At 40.8% G+C, this 17,893-nt stretch overlaps 1 protein-coding gene across 1 annotated transcript in view; it reads left to right on the top strand.

Annotated features, from left to right (window-relative positions):
- The first annotated feature begins 178 nt into the window (after window positions 1-178).
- tyw1 (tRNA-yW synthesizing protein 1 homolog (S. cerevisiae)) overlaps window positions 179-17,893 on the top strand; it is a 119,002-nt gene continuing 101,287 nt past the window's right edge. Inside the window, exons 1-7 of the mRNA XM_078422461.1 lie at window positions 179-386; window positions 2,073-2,209; window positions 3,536-3,673; window positions 4,188-4,292; window positions 5,724-5,918; window positions 10,115-10,408; window positions 11,630-11,749. Coding sequence (XP_078278587.1) covers window positions 314-386; window positions 2,073-2,209; window positions 3,536-3,673; window positions 4,188-4,292; window positions 5,724-5,918; window positions 10,115-10,408; window positions 11,630-11,749 — 1,062 coding nt within the window. The 5' untranslated portion in view covers window positions 179-313. The remainder of the gene's footprint in view (window positions 387-2,072; window positions 2,210-3,535; window positions 3,674-4,187; window positions 4,293-5,723; window positions 5,919-10,114; window positions 10,409-11,629; window positions 11,750-17,893) is intronic.

The following is a 17,893-nucleotide window of genomic DNA, read 5'->3' as shown; positions in this document are numbered from 1 at the left end:
GAAGGATCTCGACCCATTCCTTCTCTCCAGAGATGCTGCCTGTCCCGCTGAGTTACTGCAGCTGTTTGTGTCTGTCTCCTAGATCCCTCTGTCCCACAACACTCCCCAGAGGCAGAGCCCTGCCGTTCAGTGTCGGTCGGGAGTTTGAATAAAGTTGGTTGAATCCCTCCCAGCCTGCACCGCGGTGCCTAATGGCGGCGTTGAGAAGGACGTGAGGCTGGCAATCTTGTGGCTTCATCTTATCCCAGGGCTTGTGTTCGCCCGCTGACTGACCGGCCGGCTGGCTGGGCGGGCAGGAGCGCCAGCTGCCGCCATGTGGGTGCTGGCTGTCGGGGTGCTGTTGTCGCTCTGCCCCGGGCCCGTGTGCGGGGAGCAGCGCGATGACGGTGAGGCCGCTTTAACTCCCCTCCGATCGCCGCCGGCCGGCGTTGAAACGATCCGCGAATCGTTATTAACGATGCCGGGGGCAGTGACCGACCAATCGCCGCTCCTTCCCGTCGAGTCTTTGCCTTGGATAGACACAAAAATGTTGGAGTAACTCAGCGGGATAGTATGCGTCTCCGGAGACACCTTCTCTCCAGACTTGCTGCCTGTCCCGCTGGGCAGTTACTCCTGTATCTGCAGTTCCTTCCTACGCTTCCTACCTTGTTGGTGCAGGGCTCCGGCCTCAGTGTGAAAGTAGGCTCTTTAGAGGGGCAAAGGATCGCAAGAGGAACAACAGTTTAATAAAGATATGTGCTCGCCTACCCATACACAATTGACACTTCCATTATTCTAAATTCAATAGACCTGAGTTCCTGGAGTCAGAAGAAGGGTTCCAGCCCGAAACTCCAGAAACTTCCGTCTGAAGAAGGGTCTCGACCCGAAACGTCACCCATTCCTTCTCTCCCGAGATGCTGCCTGACCTTCTGTGTTACTCCAGCATTTTGTGAATAAATACCTTCGATTTGTACAAGCATCTGCAGTTATCTTCTTATACTCCAGAGATGTTGCCTGACCCGCTGAGTTACTACAGCACTTTTGTGCATTCATTTTGTAAACCAACACCTGCAGTTCCTTGTGTCTACATGTAACTGAATTATTTTGCCCCAGTTGGCTAAATTCTTTAGTCTCTGTTTCGAAACCAATGCGTAATTTTGATTACGTTTTATGAAGAAATGTTTCTGACAAATTGCTCACCGTGAGTTTAAAATTATGACCTGGAATCATAATCAGCAAGTTACCTTCTGAAGAAGGGTCCTGACTTGAAACAACCCTATCCATGTACTTAAGAGATGCTGCTTGACCCGCCGACTTAGTCCTGCACTTTGTGGCCTATTTTTCCCACTTTGATGTACTTTTAATGTTCACATTTAGCTAACTCTAAATCATTTAATTATTTATACACTTTTGTAAGATGTTATCTCAGTAGCAATTTGAATTTATTTAATGGATCTCTTTATCTAAAAGATAAATCCAGACCTTGTTTGTTTTAACACCTTGTAGAAGCATCCTCGGGCACTTCAGGGCTGAACAGGACCCAAGCAAAAAGATTAGAAAATATATCCAAATGCATGTTCAAAGGGACCAGTTTTGTTCAACTAGGCAAAGGGGGGAGCGGTATGGAAGCTATGAAATTCAGGGAGAAAATTCCATAAAACAACACTCAGAAATTTTAAGCAAGGCAAGAGGTGTGTGGTAAACACAAAATGCTGGAGTAACTGGAGGCAGCATCTCTGGATAGAAGGAATGGGTGACGTTTCAACCCGCTGAATTACTCCAGCATTTTCTATCTATCGTCGGTGTTAACCAGCATCTGCAGTTCCTTCCTACACAACAGAGTGTGGTTGTCATTTTGCCAACAAACACCAGAATATTGATTATGTTATACAGAACATCAGAAAACATTCTATTTGACAAGTAACACTTGGTTTCTAATGTCCCATGCCAGAAGAAACAGGATCTTCTTTGAAAATATACCCTGCAATAACGCAGAAGTTCCTTTGGAGGCCGACATTTTTGAACAATAAAAGAAATGCAAATTATGAGATTTATATTAGCTGATAGTGAGGTTCATTTTTTTCTCTTTTCAGTCTATATTGAAGCCTGGAACTCCTTGCAGAGTTACGCACTGTCGTTGTGGCACATTAGACACTACATCTGCTCTTCCATTGTTGTTGCCATGGGGATTTGGGCAGTTCTTGAGTACAAAAATAAAACCTATAACAAGGTAATAATTGCATTTAAGTATAATAGTTGTGCATCTTGTAATTGAACAAGGCTATAAAGAGATTAATGTTTCTGGCAGCCATCCTGGGCTATCTACCATGGTGTAAGATGCTGAATGAATATTTGACATTTTCTGTTTCATTGTGTAGTTTGAGTGAAAATTGGAATGGATCTTGCCTCTTGGTCATGAATACATGCCAAAGAGGAAGAAAGATTCTTGGGGTAGAAAGAGGCAACCGTGGCTGACAAGAGAAGTCAAGGACAGTATAAAACTAAAAGAGAAGGCGTATAACATAGCAAAGATTAGTGGGCGCCAGAGGATTGGGAAGCTTAAAGAACACTAGAAGGTAACTAAAAAGGCAATATGGGGAGAAAAGATGAAATACAAAGGTAAGCTCGCCAATAGTATAAAAGAGGATAGCAAGAGTTTCTTCAGTTATATAAAGAGTAAGAAAGAGGCAAGAGTCAAAGTTGGGCCGCTGGAGAATGATGCAGGTGAAGTGATAATGGGGAATAACAAAATGGCAGAGGAGTTGAATAATTTTTTTGCATCAATCTTCACAGTGAAGACACCAGTAACGAGCCTGAAATTCAAGAGAGTCAGGGGTTGGAAGTTAGTGGAGTGGCTATTACTAGGGAGAAGGTGCTTGGGAAGCTGAAAGGGTTGAAGGTGGATAAATCAACTGGACCAGATTGTCTGCACCCTAGGGTTCTGAAAGAGGTGGCTTTAGAGATTGTGAAGGCATTGACAGTGATATTTTAATAATCAGTAGAGATGGGAGAGGTCCCAGATGATTGGAAAATTGCCAACAATACCCTGCTGCACAATTCTTTGCCACAGAAGGCTGTAGAGCCAAAGTCAGTGGATATTTTTAAGGCCGAGATAGATTTTTGATTAGTACTGGTGTCAGAGGTTAGGGGGAAAAGGCAGGAGAATGGTGTTCGGAGGGAGAGATAGATCAGGCATGATTGAATGGTGGAATAGACTTGATGGGCCGAATGGCCTAATTCTACTCCAATTGCTTATGACTTATGTCCACAAAACTAGTTGATGCTTGAATGGTGAAAGTAGAAAGAAATGCACCATTTGAATGTTTTTTGTAGTACATTAATATCCATGTCTTAAAATCAAGCCACTGTGAAAGAGCATGTGTTAAACAACAATAAAAATGAAAATAATTACGTTATTTTTAACTGAAAAGAGCAAGGGGGTATCTTTATGAATTGCATGCATGTTGTTTCTGAGAAGTAGACTAGTTTCGGTTGTGAAAAATTTGGGGATTAATATACAAATTGCTAATGTATTGAAACTTCTTTTGAGCGGCAGGAGGAAGTAGTAAAGGATGTCATTGTGCCAAATGTCCCCAAGGAAATTATTCAAAATGGACGTTTAGTCCAAGAAGAAAAAGAAATCCATGTTGCTGGTGTGAAGATATTCATTGGTTCTCAGACTGGTACTGCAAAGGTATGTGCTTGATGTACGTGCATTTTAGACTAGACTAAATTGAGTAGTACATCTTCTTCCCTTTGCTCCATCACATGTGGCACGTCTCCCCAGTTTGAAAACGTTTTGAATCTTTTTTTCCGCAAATTACATATCCTGATTTCAGATCCACGCTCACTCTATCCCTTTTACATGGCACTTTGGGACATCACTGTACATTAAAAGTCACTCTGTTCCCATAAGAAACGTCCCGTGAGGAGTGTGCATGCCATATCATCAAAGCGAAACTTTACACATGGATTTGTCCATAGTTTGGTTTGGACTTCTGAAATGTATTTTCATTGAGTCACTTACCCAAGAGTGATCTGCATAGCATAAAGGATGAAATCACAATATTCTGCTAAGAGTTGGATCAGAGCTGAAACAGTTGTGGCCACACTGCAAAGTGATAATATGGGACAGGCAGAACCTTTATTTGTCATTTCTTTTACATTTTGAATGCCAATTTTTTATTGGTTAAATCCTTTCATTCCAGAGATTTGCCAAAATACTTGCAGATGCTGTACAGAAACTTGGATTACCTGTGGAAGTCATTGATCTAAAGGAGTATGATCCAGACGATGATAACCTGGCAAATGAGGTTAGTTATTTAATGTGGATTTTCTTCACACTGCTAATAATGAGAGAAGGTAACATTTATTGGAGTGGCTATCTAGTAAGTAGGATGGTTTGTTATTTCATGCATTGTTTGCTTTTCAGAACGATAGAGTTCTAACACCATGCAAGACATAAGTTCATAAGTCATGGGAGCAGAATTAGGCCATTCGCCCCATCGCATCTACTCCACCATTCAATCATGGCTGATCTATCTTTCCCTCTCAACCCCATTCTCATGCCTTCTCCCAATAACCCTTGACACCCTTACTAGTCAAGAATCTGTCAAACTTCGCCTTAATAATACCGAATGACGGCTTTCACAGATTCACCGCCTTCCGACTAAAAAACCTCTTCCTCATCTCCTTGCAAACTCAAATAAATTTCCCTAATTCATCAGAGAATCTTTTAAAATTTCCTGTATATCCTGTACCCTCCTGAATTTTACAGGATACAGAATTAGTACTGAATACAGAAAGTTTATTTTTGCAGTAAGAACTGGATTGGGATTGTCTTCAGCCTTTGAAAAGCGACCCTTTGAAACAACACTGAAGATTTTCACTCACCCCAACCCCCCATCCCCCCAATCTAGGCTGGATTTGAATACAGTATCCTAAGGGTAAAAGGCTGATTTAACCTATTTGTATCACTGAAGTTTCCCAAATTTCCTGAAAATGTTTTCCAACAAAATGTAGAATATAGGCAAAAGGAATTGCAAATGCTGGAATCATAGAACACAAATTACTAGAGGGACTCAGCATCTCCGGAGGACTTGGATGGGCAACATTTAGGGTTGGAATTCTTATTTCAAACTCAAGAATGTAAAATATGTTATGTTCAGGTGCAGTTCTTTTTCTTAGAATTAGTACCTCACCGTAAATATTAGCTCATTCAATTCATTAGTTTGACATTGAAAATTATTAACAAGACAAGCTGCATTAATATTGTACTTGTAACCAATAGGACCAACATTGCAGAGGTTTCCTAAAGACAATTGACTTTCTGTTACATGTTTTCACTGCCAATATCATTGTGTTGAAATAGTTGTTAATCTTTGTTTGACTTCTTGACTTGATTTACTATGTTTTAGTATATTTCAACATTTTGTTCCAAAAACCTAAATTGTAATTTTTAATATTCTGCAATGTTTAGTATAAACTCAACGTCATTGAGATGTTATGAGATAAAAGTCCAGATAGTTAACTTTTGGCAAAAATACTTCCAGTGTGGTCTCATCCAGTATTATTAATCATTAGACATTAATTAATCATTTTCATATTTATGAAGATACAAGTTTTTTCACCCAGAATAGTAAACTGAGGAGAATGATAGATGAACTGGGGTTATTTTATAAAGATATCTTTTGTAATCAAAAATGTTTATTTAAAACAATTTAAAATTCATTTTGTATGTTCAGATTTCCAATAAAACTCTCTGCATATTCATGGTTTCCACATACACTGATGGACAACCTACAGAAAGTGCAGCCTGGTTCTGTAAGTGGTTGGAAGAGGCAACACATGACTTCAGATATGGCAAAACATACCTCAGAGGCTTGAGATATGCAGTCTTTGGCTTGGGGAATTCCGTTTACCTCAATCATTACAATACAGTAAGTAACTTGCCTTTGCTTTTCAAAAATTGATGACTCAATGTTCTGCTGTGGATGCAATTTATAAATTTACTTGCAAAGTAAGTGAATAATAATGTGGACACCCAAATGCCTTCTGGGATTTCATTTTATCCTGGTCAGTGTCTGACAGACATAGACATAGAATTATACAGCACAGAAACAGGCCCATTGGTGCAACTTATCTATGCCAACCATGTTGCCTAAACAGCAAGTTTCACATGTCTGTGCCTGGCCCATATCTCTTCAAACTTTTCCTATACCTATATCCATCCAAGGGTCTTTTAAATGTTGTAATTGTACTCCCTTCTACTTCTTTCTCTGGCAATTCATTCCATGTATACACCACTGAATACTATACTGTCAATTTTTGAGTCATCTGCAAACTTACTAATCATGACAACTACATTCTCATCTATAGCATTCATAAATTCATGTGATTGGAGCAGAATTAGGCCATTCGGCCCATCAAGTTTTCTCCGCCATTCAATCATGGCTGATCTATCTTCCCATAATCCCACTCTTAACCCCATTCACCTGCCTACTCCCCATAACCCCTGACACCTGTACTAATCAAGAATCTATCTATCTCTGCCTTAAAAATATCCATTGACGGCCTCCACAGCGTTCTGTGGCAATAAATTCCACAGCTTCACCACCCTCTGACTAAAGAAATTCCTCCTCATGTCCTTCCTAAAGGAGCGTTCTTTTATTCTGAGCCTATGACCTCTGTTCCTAGACTCTCCAACTAGTGGAAACATCATCTCCACATCCACTCCATTCAGGCCTTTCGCTATTTGGTATGTTTCAATGAGGTTCCCTCTCATCATTCTAAACTCCAGCAAGTAGTGGCCCAGTGTCATCAAACGCTCATCATATGTTAACCCACTCATTCCTGGGATCATTCTCATAAACCTCCTCTGGACCCTCTCCAGAGCCAGCACATGTTTCCTCAGATATGGGGCCCATAATTGTTCACAATACTCCAAATGTGGTCTGACCAGCACCTTATAAAGCCTCAGCATTACATCCCTGTTTTTGTATTCTAGTCCTCTCGAAATAAATGCAAGCATTGCATTTGCCTTCCTTACTACTGATTCAACTTGCAAATTAACTTTTTGGGAATCCTGCACCAGCACTCCAAAGTCCCTTTGCACCTCTGATTTCTGGATTCTCTCCCCATTTAGAAAATGGTCCACACTTTTATTCCTACTACCAAAATGCATGACTCCACACTTTGCTATTCTTTGCATTAATATAAATGACAAACATCAGACTGGTACACCACTGGACAGTGGCCTTCAATCTGAAAAAACAATCCTCCGCTACCACCCCCTGCCTCAGAGGAGTTCCCTGTAGTCCTAATAGGTGAAGTTATTAGGTCAGTATTACAGTATAGCAAAGGGGATTACAGAGGCATGAGGCAGGAGCTGGCCAAAATTGACTGGAAGGAGGCCCTAGCAGGGAAGACTGGAACAGCAATGGCAGGTATTCCTGGGAATAATGCAGAAGTTGCAGGATCAATTTATCCCAAAGAGGAGGAACGATTCTAAGGGGAGTAAGAGGCACCCGTGGCTGACAAGGGAAGTCAAGGACAGCATAAAAATAAAAGGGAAGAAGTATAACATAGCAAAGAAGAGCAGGAAGCCAGAGGATTGGGACTCTTTAAAGAGCAACAGAAGATAACTAAAAAGGCAATACGGGGAGAAAAGATGAGGTACGAGGGTAAACTAGCCAATAATATAAAGGAGGGTAGTAAAAGCTTTTTTAGGTATGTGAAGAGGAAAAAAATAGTCAAGGCAAATGTGGGTCCCTTGAAGACAGTAGCAGGGGAATTTATTATGGGGAACAAGGAAATGGCAGACGAGTTGAACCGGTACTTTGGATCTGTCTTCACTGAGGAGGATACAAACAATCTCCCAGATGTTCTAGTGGCCAGAGATCCCAGGGTGACAGAGGAACTGGAGGAAATCCACATTAGGCAGGAAAAAGTTTTGGGTAGACTGATGGGACTCGAGGCTGATAAATCCCCAGGGCCTGATGGTCTGCATCCCAGGGTGCTTAAGGAGGTGGCTCTAGAAATTGTGGACGCATTAGTGATTATTTTCCAATGTTCTATAGATTCCGGGTCAGTTCCTGTGGATTGGAGGGTAGCTAATGTTATCCCACTTTTCAAGAAAGGAGGGAGAGAGAAAACGGGAAATTATAGACCAGTTAGTCTGACATCAGTGGTGGGGAAGATGCTAGAGTCAATTATAAAAGACGAAATTGCGGAGCATTTGGATCGCAGTAACAGGATCGTTCCAAGTCAGCATGGATTTACGAAGGGGAAATCGTGCTTGACTAATCTACTGGAATTTTTTGAGGATGTAACTAGGAAAATTGACAGGAGAGAGCCGGTGGATGTGGTGTACCTCGACTTTCAGAAAGCCTTCGACAAGGTTCCACATAGGAGATTGGTGGGCAAAATTAGAGCACATGGTATTGGAGGTAGGGTACTGACATAGATAGAAAGTTGGTTGACAGACAGAAAGCAAAGAGTGGGGATAAATGGGTCCCTTTCAGAATGGCAGGCAGTGACTAGTGGGGTACCGCAAGGCTCGGTGTTGGGACCGCAGCTATTTACAATATACATCAATGACTTGGATGAAGGGGTTAAAAGTACCATTAGCAAATTTGCCGATAATACAAAGCTAGGTGGCAGTGTGAACTGTGAGGAAGATGCTATGAGGTTGCAGGGTGACTTGGACAGGTTGTGTGAGTGGGCAGATGCATGGCAGATGCAGTTTAATGTAGATAAGTGTGAGGTTATCCACTTTGGTGGTAAGAATAGGAAGGCAGATTATTATCTGAATGGTGTCAAGTTAGGAAAAGGGGACGTACAACGTGATCTGGGTGTCTTAGTGCATCAGTCACTGAAAGGAAGCATGCAGGTACAGCAGGCAGTGAAGAAAGCCAATGGAATGTTGGCCTTCATAACAAGAGGAGTTGAGTATAGGAGCAAGGAGGTCCTTCTGCAGTTGTACAGGGCCCTAGTGAGACCGCACCTGGAGTACTGTGTGCAATTTCGGTCTCCAAATTTGAGGAAGGATATTCTTGCTATTGAGGGCGTGCAGCGTAGGTTTACTAGGTTAATTCCCGGAATGGCGGGACTGTCATATGTTGAAAGACTGGAGCGACTAGGCTGAGAGGGGATCTTATCGAAACGTATAAAATTATTAAGGGGTTGTACACGTTAGAGGCAGGAAACATGTTCCCAATGTTGGGGGAGTCCAGAACCAGGGGCCACAGTTTAAGAATAAGGGGTAGGCCATTTAGAACAGAGATGAGGAAAAACTTTTTTAGTCAGAGAGTTGTGAATCTGTGGAATTCTCTGCCTCAGAGGGCAGTGGAGGCCAATTCTCTGAATACATTCAAGAGAGAGCTAGATAGAGCTCTTAAGGATAGCGGAGGCAGGGGGTATGGGGAGATGGCAGGAACGGGGTACTGATTGAGAATGATCAGCCATGATCACATTGAATGGCGGTGCTGGCTCGAAGGGCCGAATGGCCTTCTCCTGCACCTATTTTCTATTGTCTATTGTCCATTGAAGCTCATCTCCCTGCATCTGCTCTTTAGTCAAGCATTAATTTGCTTTATCCTCCTATTCCTACTCTCACTGGTGTGTGGAACAGGGAGTAATTTTGAGATTAGAACCCTGGAGGTCTTTCTCTTTAACCTTCTGCCGGGATGCCTATATACATTTAGCAGAACCTCATCCCTCTCCCTGCCTACGCCAGTACCAATATGGACCCAGTCACTGCTTGCACTCCCTCCCCTTTCAGAATGTCTTCTGCCTGCTCAGAGATATCCTTGATCTTGGCACCAGGGAGGCAACACACCATCCTGAAGTCTGGCTAGCAGCCACAGAATTGCCATTCTGTGCCCCCGACTATAGAGTTCCCTATCACTACTACTCACCTAGACATTGACCTGTCCTGCTGCAGAGAAATTTATTCCCATTGGAGTTCTGGTGCAGTTTTCCTGAGCCAAGAATGAATTTTCCATGATTTTCCCCTTGCATTTAGATATGTTTTTGCCAATGTTTTTCATGCGCTGCGTTCTGTGTACACAGTTATATTGGGAACCGTGAAATAAACTAATGTCCCTTTTAACTATCTTCCACGTGTTCTTTGCAGGTTGGTAAAAATATTGACATGTGGCTGTGGATGTTGAGCGCCAACCGTATAATGACCCGTGGAGAGGGTGACTGCAATGTGGTCAAGAGCAAACATGGCAGCATTGAAGCTGATTTCAGTGGATGGCAAACCAAGTTCTTAAGCAGAATATATACACTTCTCAAAGGAGAGAAAGGTGGAGAGAAAGAGTGCAATGGCACTTGCAAAAAGGGGAAATGCAAGTCCAAAGAAATGAAACACAAAGAAAAATCTGGTCAGGATGATGAAGGGCCAAAAGATCACAGTAGCGGAGAGGTAAATTGAGGACATTAAATATATTAATGAATTTCTAAATTTTCCATTACTTTTCACAACCCTTACCGATAATTCTATGTGTGGTAGAGGATTGATTCCACTTGCAGCAATAAATGGAGTGGTTTCACATTTATACCTAATCACTCTATGTTGAGTTTCGATAATGAATTGTATAAATAGCTTTATTCACAAAATGCTGGAGTAACTCAGCAGGTCAGGCAGCATCTTGGGAGAGAAGGAATGGGCGACGTTTCGGGTCGAGACCCTTCTTCAGACTTCTGTATAAATAGCTTGATCCTGCCTTAGCTTGGTGATGCTTTAAATCTTTCCCTGCATTCATTCCAATCTACCCCATCCCCCGTTGCCCAACTTACCTTTTGCAATGAAAAAAGGAAGATCTTCCAAATTGTTGTGTGACCATTTAACCATGAGGGACAATAGAATGCAGTTCTTGTGCACTGAGTGCTATGTTAATTGTGGGTTTTCACTAGGGTGTATTTTCTCCCATATGTGGTCATCATGAGGAGAGAGGATTTTGCTCCCAGTATGATTTTTTTTTAGTGTAGTTTTAGTTTAGAGCTACAGCCCTATGGTCCACCGTGTCCGTGGCGACCAGTGATCTCCGCGTACTAATACTATCCTACACACACCAGGGACAATTTATATTTATACCAAGCCAATTAGCATAAAAAACCTGTATGTCTTTGGAGTGTGGGAGGAAACTAGAGCTTTCCAGAGAAAACCCATGCAGGTCACGGGGAGAATGAACAAACTCGGTACAGAAAAGCTCCCGTAGTCAGGATCGAACCCAGCTTTCTGGCACTGTAAGGCAGTAACTCTACCGCTGCGCTACCGTATATATTAATTTCTGTTCCTTCCTGCCAATAGTAGTTAATGTAACGTTAGTTTTTTGAGAACAGACGCACTGCAGAGGCCCAGAGGAAACGCACCGCGCGCAAGGCTCGGGCTACCTCCGCTTCCACTGCAGCACCCATCCACTTATGTCCTACGTGTGGGCGTGCCTTCCGGGCCCGGATTGGCCTCACCAGTCACTTCCGGACCCACAGTCACCAATCCTCCAACTGAAAGTGAAGTCATGGTCATCTTCGAACCCGAAGGACGAACAACAACAACAACAGTTTTTTGATTGGTAGTGCTGGACTACTTCTTGGCATAGTTACATGCTCGATTGCATCACTAATGGCATATTGTCTTCCCCAGGAAGAGCTGTTTGAGACAACAAGTGAAGAAGAATCAGGGGTGGAAGATGCAACAGAATCTGCATCTGTCATTGATGTCGAGGACCTGGGCACTGTGATGAACAACATAAAACAAACAAAGGTACGAGTTCATTTATTATAGTGATGCTTTGCTTTAACAGCCATCCATGATTACTATCATTCAAACAGGGGTTAGCTACAGAACCAAATTAAGGTACAGAAAGCCTGCACAAAAATGTACATTGGATTTATATAAATAATTTTCTCAGTGGTGAAATGCATGCTGGTCGAGTTTTTTAATTTCATTTATTATTTGGTTGGTGGACGAGAGATTAAAACTTTAAAAGGAACTGTTCTAGTCAAATAAAAATAATTTTCAAAGATCATCTTGGTAATGGCACTTGTTCTTCCGTTGTCCCAAATAACAATCCTGTGTTTTAATTTAAATATGTTCACTGCTACTTTTGGTCTTGTCTATTGTGTTTTGGCCTTGGTTCTTCTCTTTTGTCTCTGACACAGTTGCTCTGAATGTCAGTCTGGGGTTTGTGATGTAACACTGGTCCTGAAATGTTGAAATGCTGCAAGGATAATAAAGAACCATTGAACCTTGACAAAAATGACAACCTTGTCATGGATGTCCATGTACTGTAAACAAACTGGAAAGCAAATTATGTTCACGGCTCACACAGATCTTGGATGCTCTGTAAATGTGCACAGTTGAACCTATAACATCAGTTGATGGCCTTATACTGGCAGCAAGAAATGTATTTTGTTATGAAGCATTAGCCATTTTGCTGCAAGTTGCCTTTAAAAAAAAATCTATTATTTAACGACTATCATCTTAGATCGTATTTTTTAATTAGTCTTAATTTCCTTGCTGCTAAGCCTCGCTTCTTGCCTTGAGATCCAAGAAACCTTTCAGAAGTATGTACTCATTATTGTGTAAATATGTAATGATTTCGTTATTTTGAATATACATAATTATTCTCATCTTCATAAGTGCTTTTACATTAATTTATATCCTCGCTGTTTTTTGGAGTTTCTAGCCAAAGACAAATGTTTCAATCGATGAAGTACATGAAAAATAAGATCAAAACAATTTATAGAAGTAATAACTAAATAACTAAATTCAGTAACAAATATGATTAATTGATGAGGGAATTATTAGTATTGGGTTTCACACAAAAAAAATGAACAGAGCTTTTTGAACTTATTTTATCTTTTAGCACTTCCTCTACGGGTTTCATGACAATTCTCATAGGAAACCTTGTTCAGTTCCTGAAGAAATTTGTTTGGACTAATTGAGCAGCTTAATACGAGATTCAGACTTAATTATGATAGATATTCTTTTATCTGCCTAAGGTGTGAATTTCACCATGTCCCACATATGTACTGTTTGCAATAAAGGTAAAGTCAGCAAAACATAAAATTTAATGGTCAACTTCATCTTCAAGGAAACACAGACGAGAAAGACTGTGTTCAAGAATAGACATGACTGATTGATGCAGACCACCGCCAGTTTGCTGTTGCTCATAGTATTTAATCATCTACTTCTGAGTTGTGCATCTCCTTAATGTAATCATATTACAGGATATGTCGGTTAGAATTGTTAATTCATTACCAAAACACATGCAAAAACAAGCTAATTAATGGAAAGATAAACTCTTATCTATTTTAAAAACTATTATTTCATCTCTATCTTCAGATCATATTTATTATTTAGTCTTAATTTCCTTGCTGCTAAGCCTCTCTTGCCTTGAGAGAGGACAAATGGCAATTTAAAAAAAAGTTGTTATTGTCATGTTCATCAGCAATTAAAATCTGAAGGAAGAAACCTCTCCCTTGTAAAAGTCAATTCTTGGTGCCAGAGTTGTTGTTTGGCAGTAATTAAGATAACCCTTTAAAAATCTGCTTATGCACTGAAATGAACAAGTTCTATCTTATACCAGTATGTTTGGCGATATCTGTAAAATACATACTTTAACCATTGTGTTCAGCATGATTAAATGTTGAATATCTCAGTAAAATACTGATATAATTAAATTTGTGGATGAACCGGGAGCTCAAATGACAATTTCTGAGTTCCTTGCTAAAGTGCAGCCCAGCATTTGCTGGATATTGTTGTATGATCACTATTTAGTCATAGTCATATAGTGTGGAAACAGGCTCTTTGGCCCAACTTCCCATGCAGCCAACATGTCCCATCTACACTAGTCCCACCTGCCAGCAAATGACCCATATCTTTCTAATCATGTACCCGTCCAAATGTTCTTTAATGTCCAAATGTCCTTTAATATCCAAATGTTTAGTATTCATCTCCAGTGATAATTCAACCGTTGTTACCACAAAATCCAGCCATTATATTAACAGTACTAGAACAGGCAGAGTGATTACCTTCTGCCCAGACAGAGCAGTTCAAAATCCAGCCATTACATTAACAGTTCTAGAGCAGACAGAGTGATTACCTTCTGCCCAGACAGAGCATACTTCAACCTGTTAATATTAGGTAGTGTTCATGAGCTGCAAACTATACTTCTGTTTTGAACATTGAAACCACATTTGTCATCTTACAATCCTTGAATGTTGCTCCAGAATTTATGGAACACTCGAAAAACATCCCCTTATAATTCTTTGAGGGTTTTAGGATGCATGCTAAGAGTTTTATGAGTTTGTGATTATTTAATAGATCCTGCCATTTTGAGCATGACAGACGTTTTATCTAGTTCTGTGTATTATTAGCTACCTAGCCCCATTTAACTTGTCTGGAATAACCACACATTTTGTCAAAATTAATGAAAATGATTCATTTAATAGATAAAAACACACATCTGTCTATTCAGATAATTAATTATTGTAAACTGACATTATTTAATGGCATACCTGTTTAATTTCTTTTGCCTAAATTAATTAGTCTCTTGGGTGATTTGTTTCTTTTGCTTCAATTAATTTTTTCTAAAAAAAAAGTACCTTTAAAAATAGACAAAAATCTGGGTGTTTGGTTTCTGCCTATTTTTAAAGGAACAGTACACATGCCAGTATTGGTCTGAAAAATACATGTGTTGTTCAGTGAGCTCAGAAGTTATGGATGTTTGATTGAAGGAATATATTCTGTTTTAACGTTTATTCTCCCCATGTCCTTCCAAAAATCCAAAATTAAACATAAAGTTCCTAAAATAAAAATTAAACTGATGGGAGAAGAACGTTATGTTGGGGGCCCAGCATGTAGGTGATAAAGACAAGGCAGAAGCATCCATAATTATGTTCAGCCAGGTGCCAACTCAGCTCCTTCCTGAGATCCCTCCTATTTTAAAAGCCGGTCCTCAAGAAATGGCTGAGAGCCCTGGATCAAGAGCTTTGGGGTCTGATAACATTACGGCTATAATGGTGAAACCTTGTTCTACAGAGGTAGCTGTGGTTCTAGCCATCCAAGCTGTTCCAGGACCATGGAATCTATGCAGCAATGTGAAAATTGCCCAAGTGTGACCTGTTAACAAGAAGCAGGTCAAACCCAATCTTGCTAAATACAGTGCACTCAATATATTCAAAGGGCAGCAAGATGGCGCAACAGTTAGCACTACTGCCTCAGAGCTCCAGAGATCTGGGTTTGATCTGGAGCTCATGTGTACTGCTTGTGATTGGGTGGGTTTCCATCAGCTGCTCCATTGTTTTCCTGCATCCCAAAGTTGTGGTCATAAGGTCATGTGATAGGAGCAGAATTAGGCCATTCGGCCCACCAAGTCAACTCCACCATTCATTAATGGCTGATCGATGCCTCCCTCCTAACCCCATTCTCTTGCCTTCTCCCCATTACCCCTGGCACCCGTATTAATCAAAAATCTATCCATCTCTGCCTTAAAAAATATCCATTGACTCCACAACCTTCTGTGGCAAAGAATTCCACAGATTCACCACCCTCTGACTAAAGAAATTCCTTCTCATCTCCTTCTTAAAGGAACGTCCTTTAATTCTGAGGCTATAACCTCTAGTTCTCGACTCTCCCACTTGTGGAAATCATCCTCTCCACATCCACTCTATCCAAACCTTTCAGTGTGCTGGTAGGTTAATTAGCTACTGTAACTTCTCAAGTGGCAAAAAGTATCAAAGAGGATTTAATCAGCATTAAATAATGGCAGCAAGTCAAACATAGTGGGGAAAGTGGCGTCATGTTACAGATAATCGAGATTTGGACAGTTTTCAAGGAACTCGACCCCTCCATAATGTGAGGATGTATAAAATGTTAATTCAATACCCATATCAGACACCAGGTGGTTCTGTTGCTCTGTGTCTTTTCTTGGTTTTCCCTGGCACTAGGTGGCACTGCTGCTCCGATTTGTGTCCCTCAACAAATTTTAGAAGTATGAATTTAGGAAGAAATCAAACCTGTAATCTTTACAAATTGTATTTTCTTTGTGTTTTTTTGCTATTTGCTTGATTTGCATTTCTAAGTCCTAATTTTTCTCTCTGCCCAACATCTATATTTTCACTGCTTTGGCTTTTGAGCGCATAACTCTGGGCCATTTACTGCTTCCTGCAAAGGCTTTGGCCTCTGGAAACTGAGCCTTACACTATGGCTTTCCAGCACAAATCCCTTGACAACTTCAGTACCATTACACTGTTTGCGATGTGTGTCAGATTTAGGCTGGATGGGAAAGAGGGAGGAGGACATCTTTCATCTTGGATAGAGGCTGCTGTAACAAAATGGTTCGAGGTTAAACAAAATGGACATTGGATTCTTGCAAGGTTGAGATATAAGATTTTTTATTATTTGCCAAAAATTGCTTGTTACCCATTGAATCAAGGAAAGGAGAGGTTATGTCGATACCTCCGGAAATAGCAGTTACTAAGCTATCACAAAAATACAAAACAGAAATACTGCTCAGATGTGATAATTCCTGTTCAGCGGATCGTTTAATCAAACCCTGTTATTTCCTGGTATTCTTAAGTGAGTCAAGGTCTGAACCTAATGCGAGCATGAAAGAATTCTTGGTCAACTGCCTGCCTTTTACCTTTTTGTGCACAAGCACTCTCAATTATGGGGTTGGTAGATGTTCCCTATCCATCACTTTTTTGAATATCTCCCAACCAACCGCAAGAAACAGGTACCCCATCCAATTCCTCCCAGATTAAAGCATGACTGTTGCTCATTAGCAGTGACTGTTGCTCATCTTTGGCTTTGGAGTCATGGTGTTGTACAGTACAGAACCTGACCCTTTGTCCCAATATGTCCATACCGAACATTATGCCCATCTGCACTTATCCCAATTGCCTGCATTAGATCTGTATCCATCTATGTCTTGCTTAGTTAAGTGATTTTCACATGCCCCTTTAAGCATAGTAATTGTATCTGATTATACCACCTCTTCTGGCGTTGTGTACCAGATGACAACAACTGTGTGCGTGCATGTGTGCGCGCGTGCTTGTGTGTGAGAGAGAGAGAAAAAAACCTTACTCTGCGGATCCCCTTTAAGACTCCTTCTCACTTTAAATCTATGCTTTCTTGTTTTTCATACTCTTATAATGGGATTTTTTTTTGACTAACCTATCTATGCCTCTCACAATCTTACATACTTTTATCACGTCACCCCTCAACCCTCTTCACTCCAGGGAATATAAGACCAGCCTAATCAATCTCACCCCATAACTAAAGTCTTCCAATCCAACCAACATGCTGGTGACATGACACTGCCTATGTTAGAATCTGGAGCAGCAGGCAACCTGCTCATCTGGAGCATCAGGCAACCTCAACATGTCGAGCAGTAAGTGATGCAGATTGTTTGAATATCCTGGTGAATCTCCTCTGCACTCTCCCCCAGTGCAATCACATCCTTCCTGCACACATGGCAACCAGAACTGCACACATCCTCCAAATGTGGTCCAAATGTTTTTTTTATTATGTCCCAACTCATATATTATTGGCACATCCTGTTTAGACAACTGCTCAGTACGGCTGATGGTGCCAGCTACATTAAATCAAATATCTGAAGGTATTCACACCAGTTCTACACCTTCATCCCAGCCTGTGTAATATGTTTATTCCTCCAGAGGAAATGTACCAGGACACAAGCTGTTGCTTTCAGAATTCGGCTGAAATACCATCTGTTTACACTTTTATGATTAAAAATGCATATTCAATATCCGTCTATTCTTCCCATCCTTATGATTCCTTCACTGATGCCTATTGGCTACAAAATGTATTAATGATGTTTAACATTTTCATACAGGGGATATCTGAGCATTACAAATTAAGCTTCTCCCAAATAATTCA

The sequence above is a fragment of the Rhinoraja longicauda genome, chromosome 26, assembly GCF_053455715.1.
Source record: "Rhinoraja longicauda isolate Sanriku21f chromosome 26, sRhiLon1.1, whole genome shotgun sequence".
In the NCBI taxonomy this organism is placed as follows: domain Eukaryota; kingdom Metazoa; phylum Chordata; class Chondrichthyes; order Rajiformes; family Arhynchobatidae; genus Rhinoraja; species Rhinoraja longicauda.
Note: the sequence above shows the minus strand (reverse complement) of the source record. Positions and strands in the feature narration are given on the sequence as shown.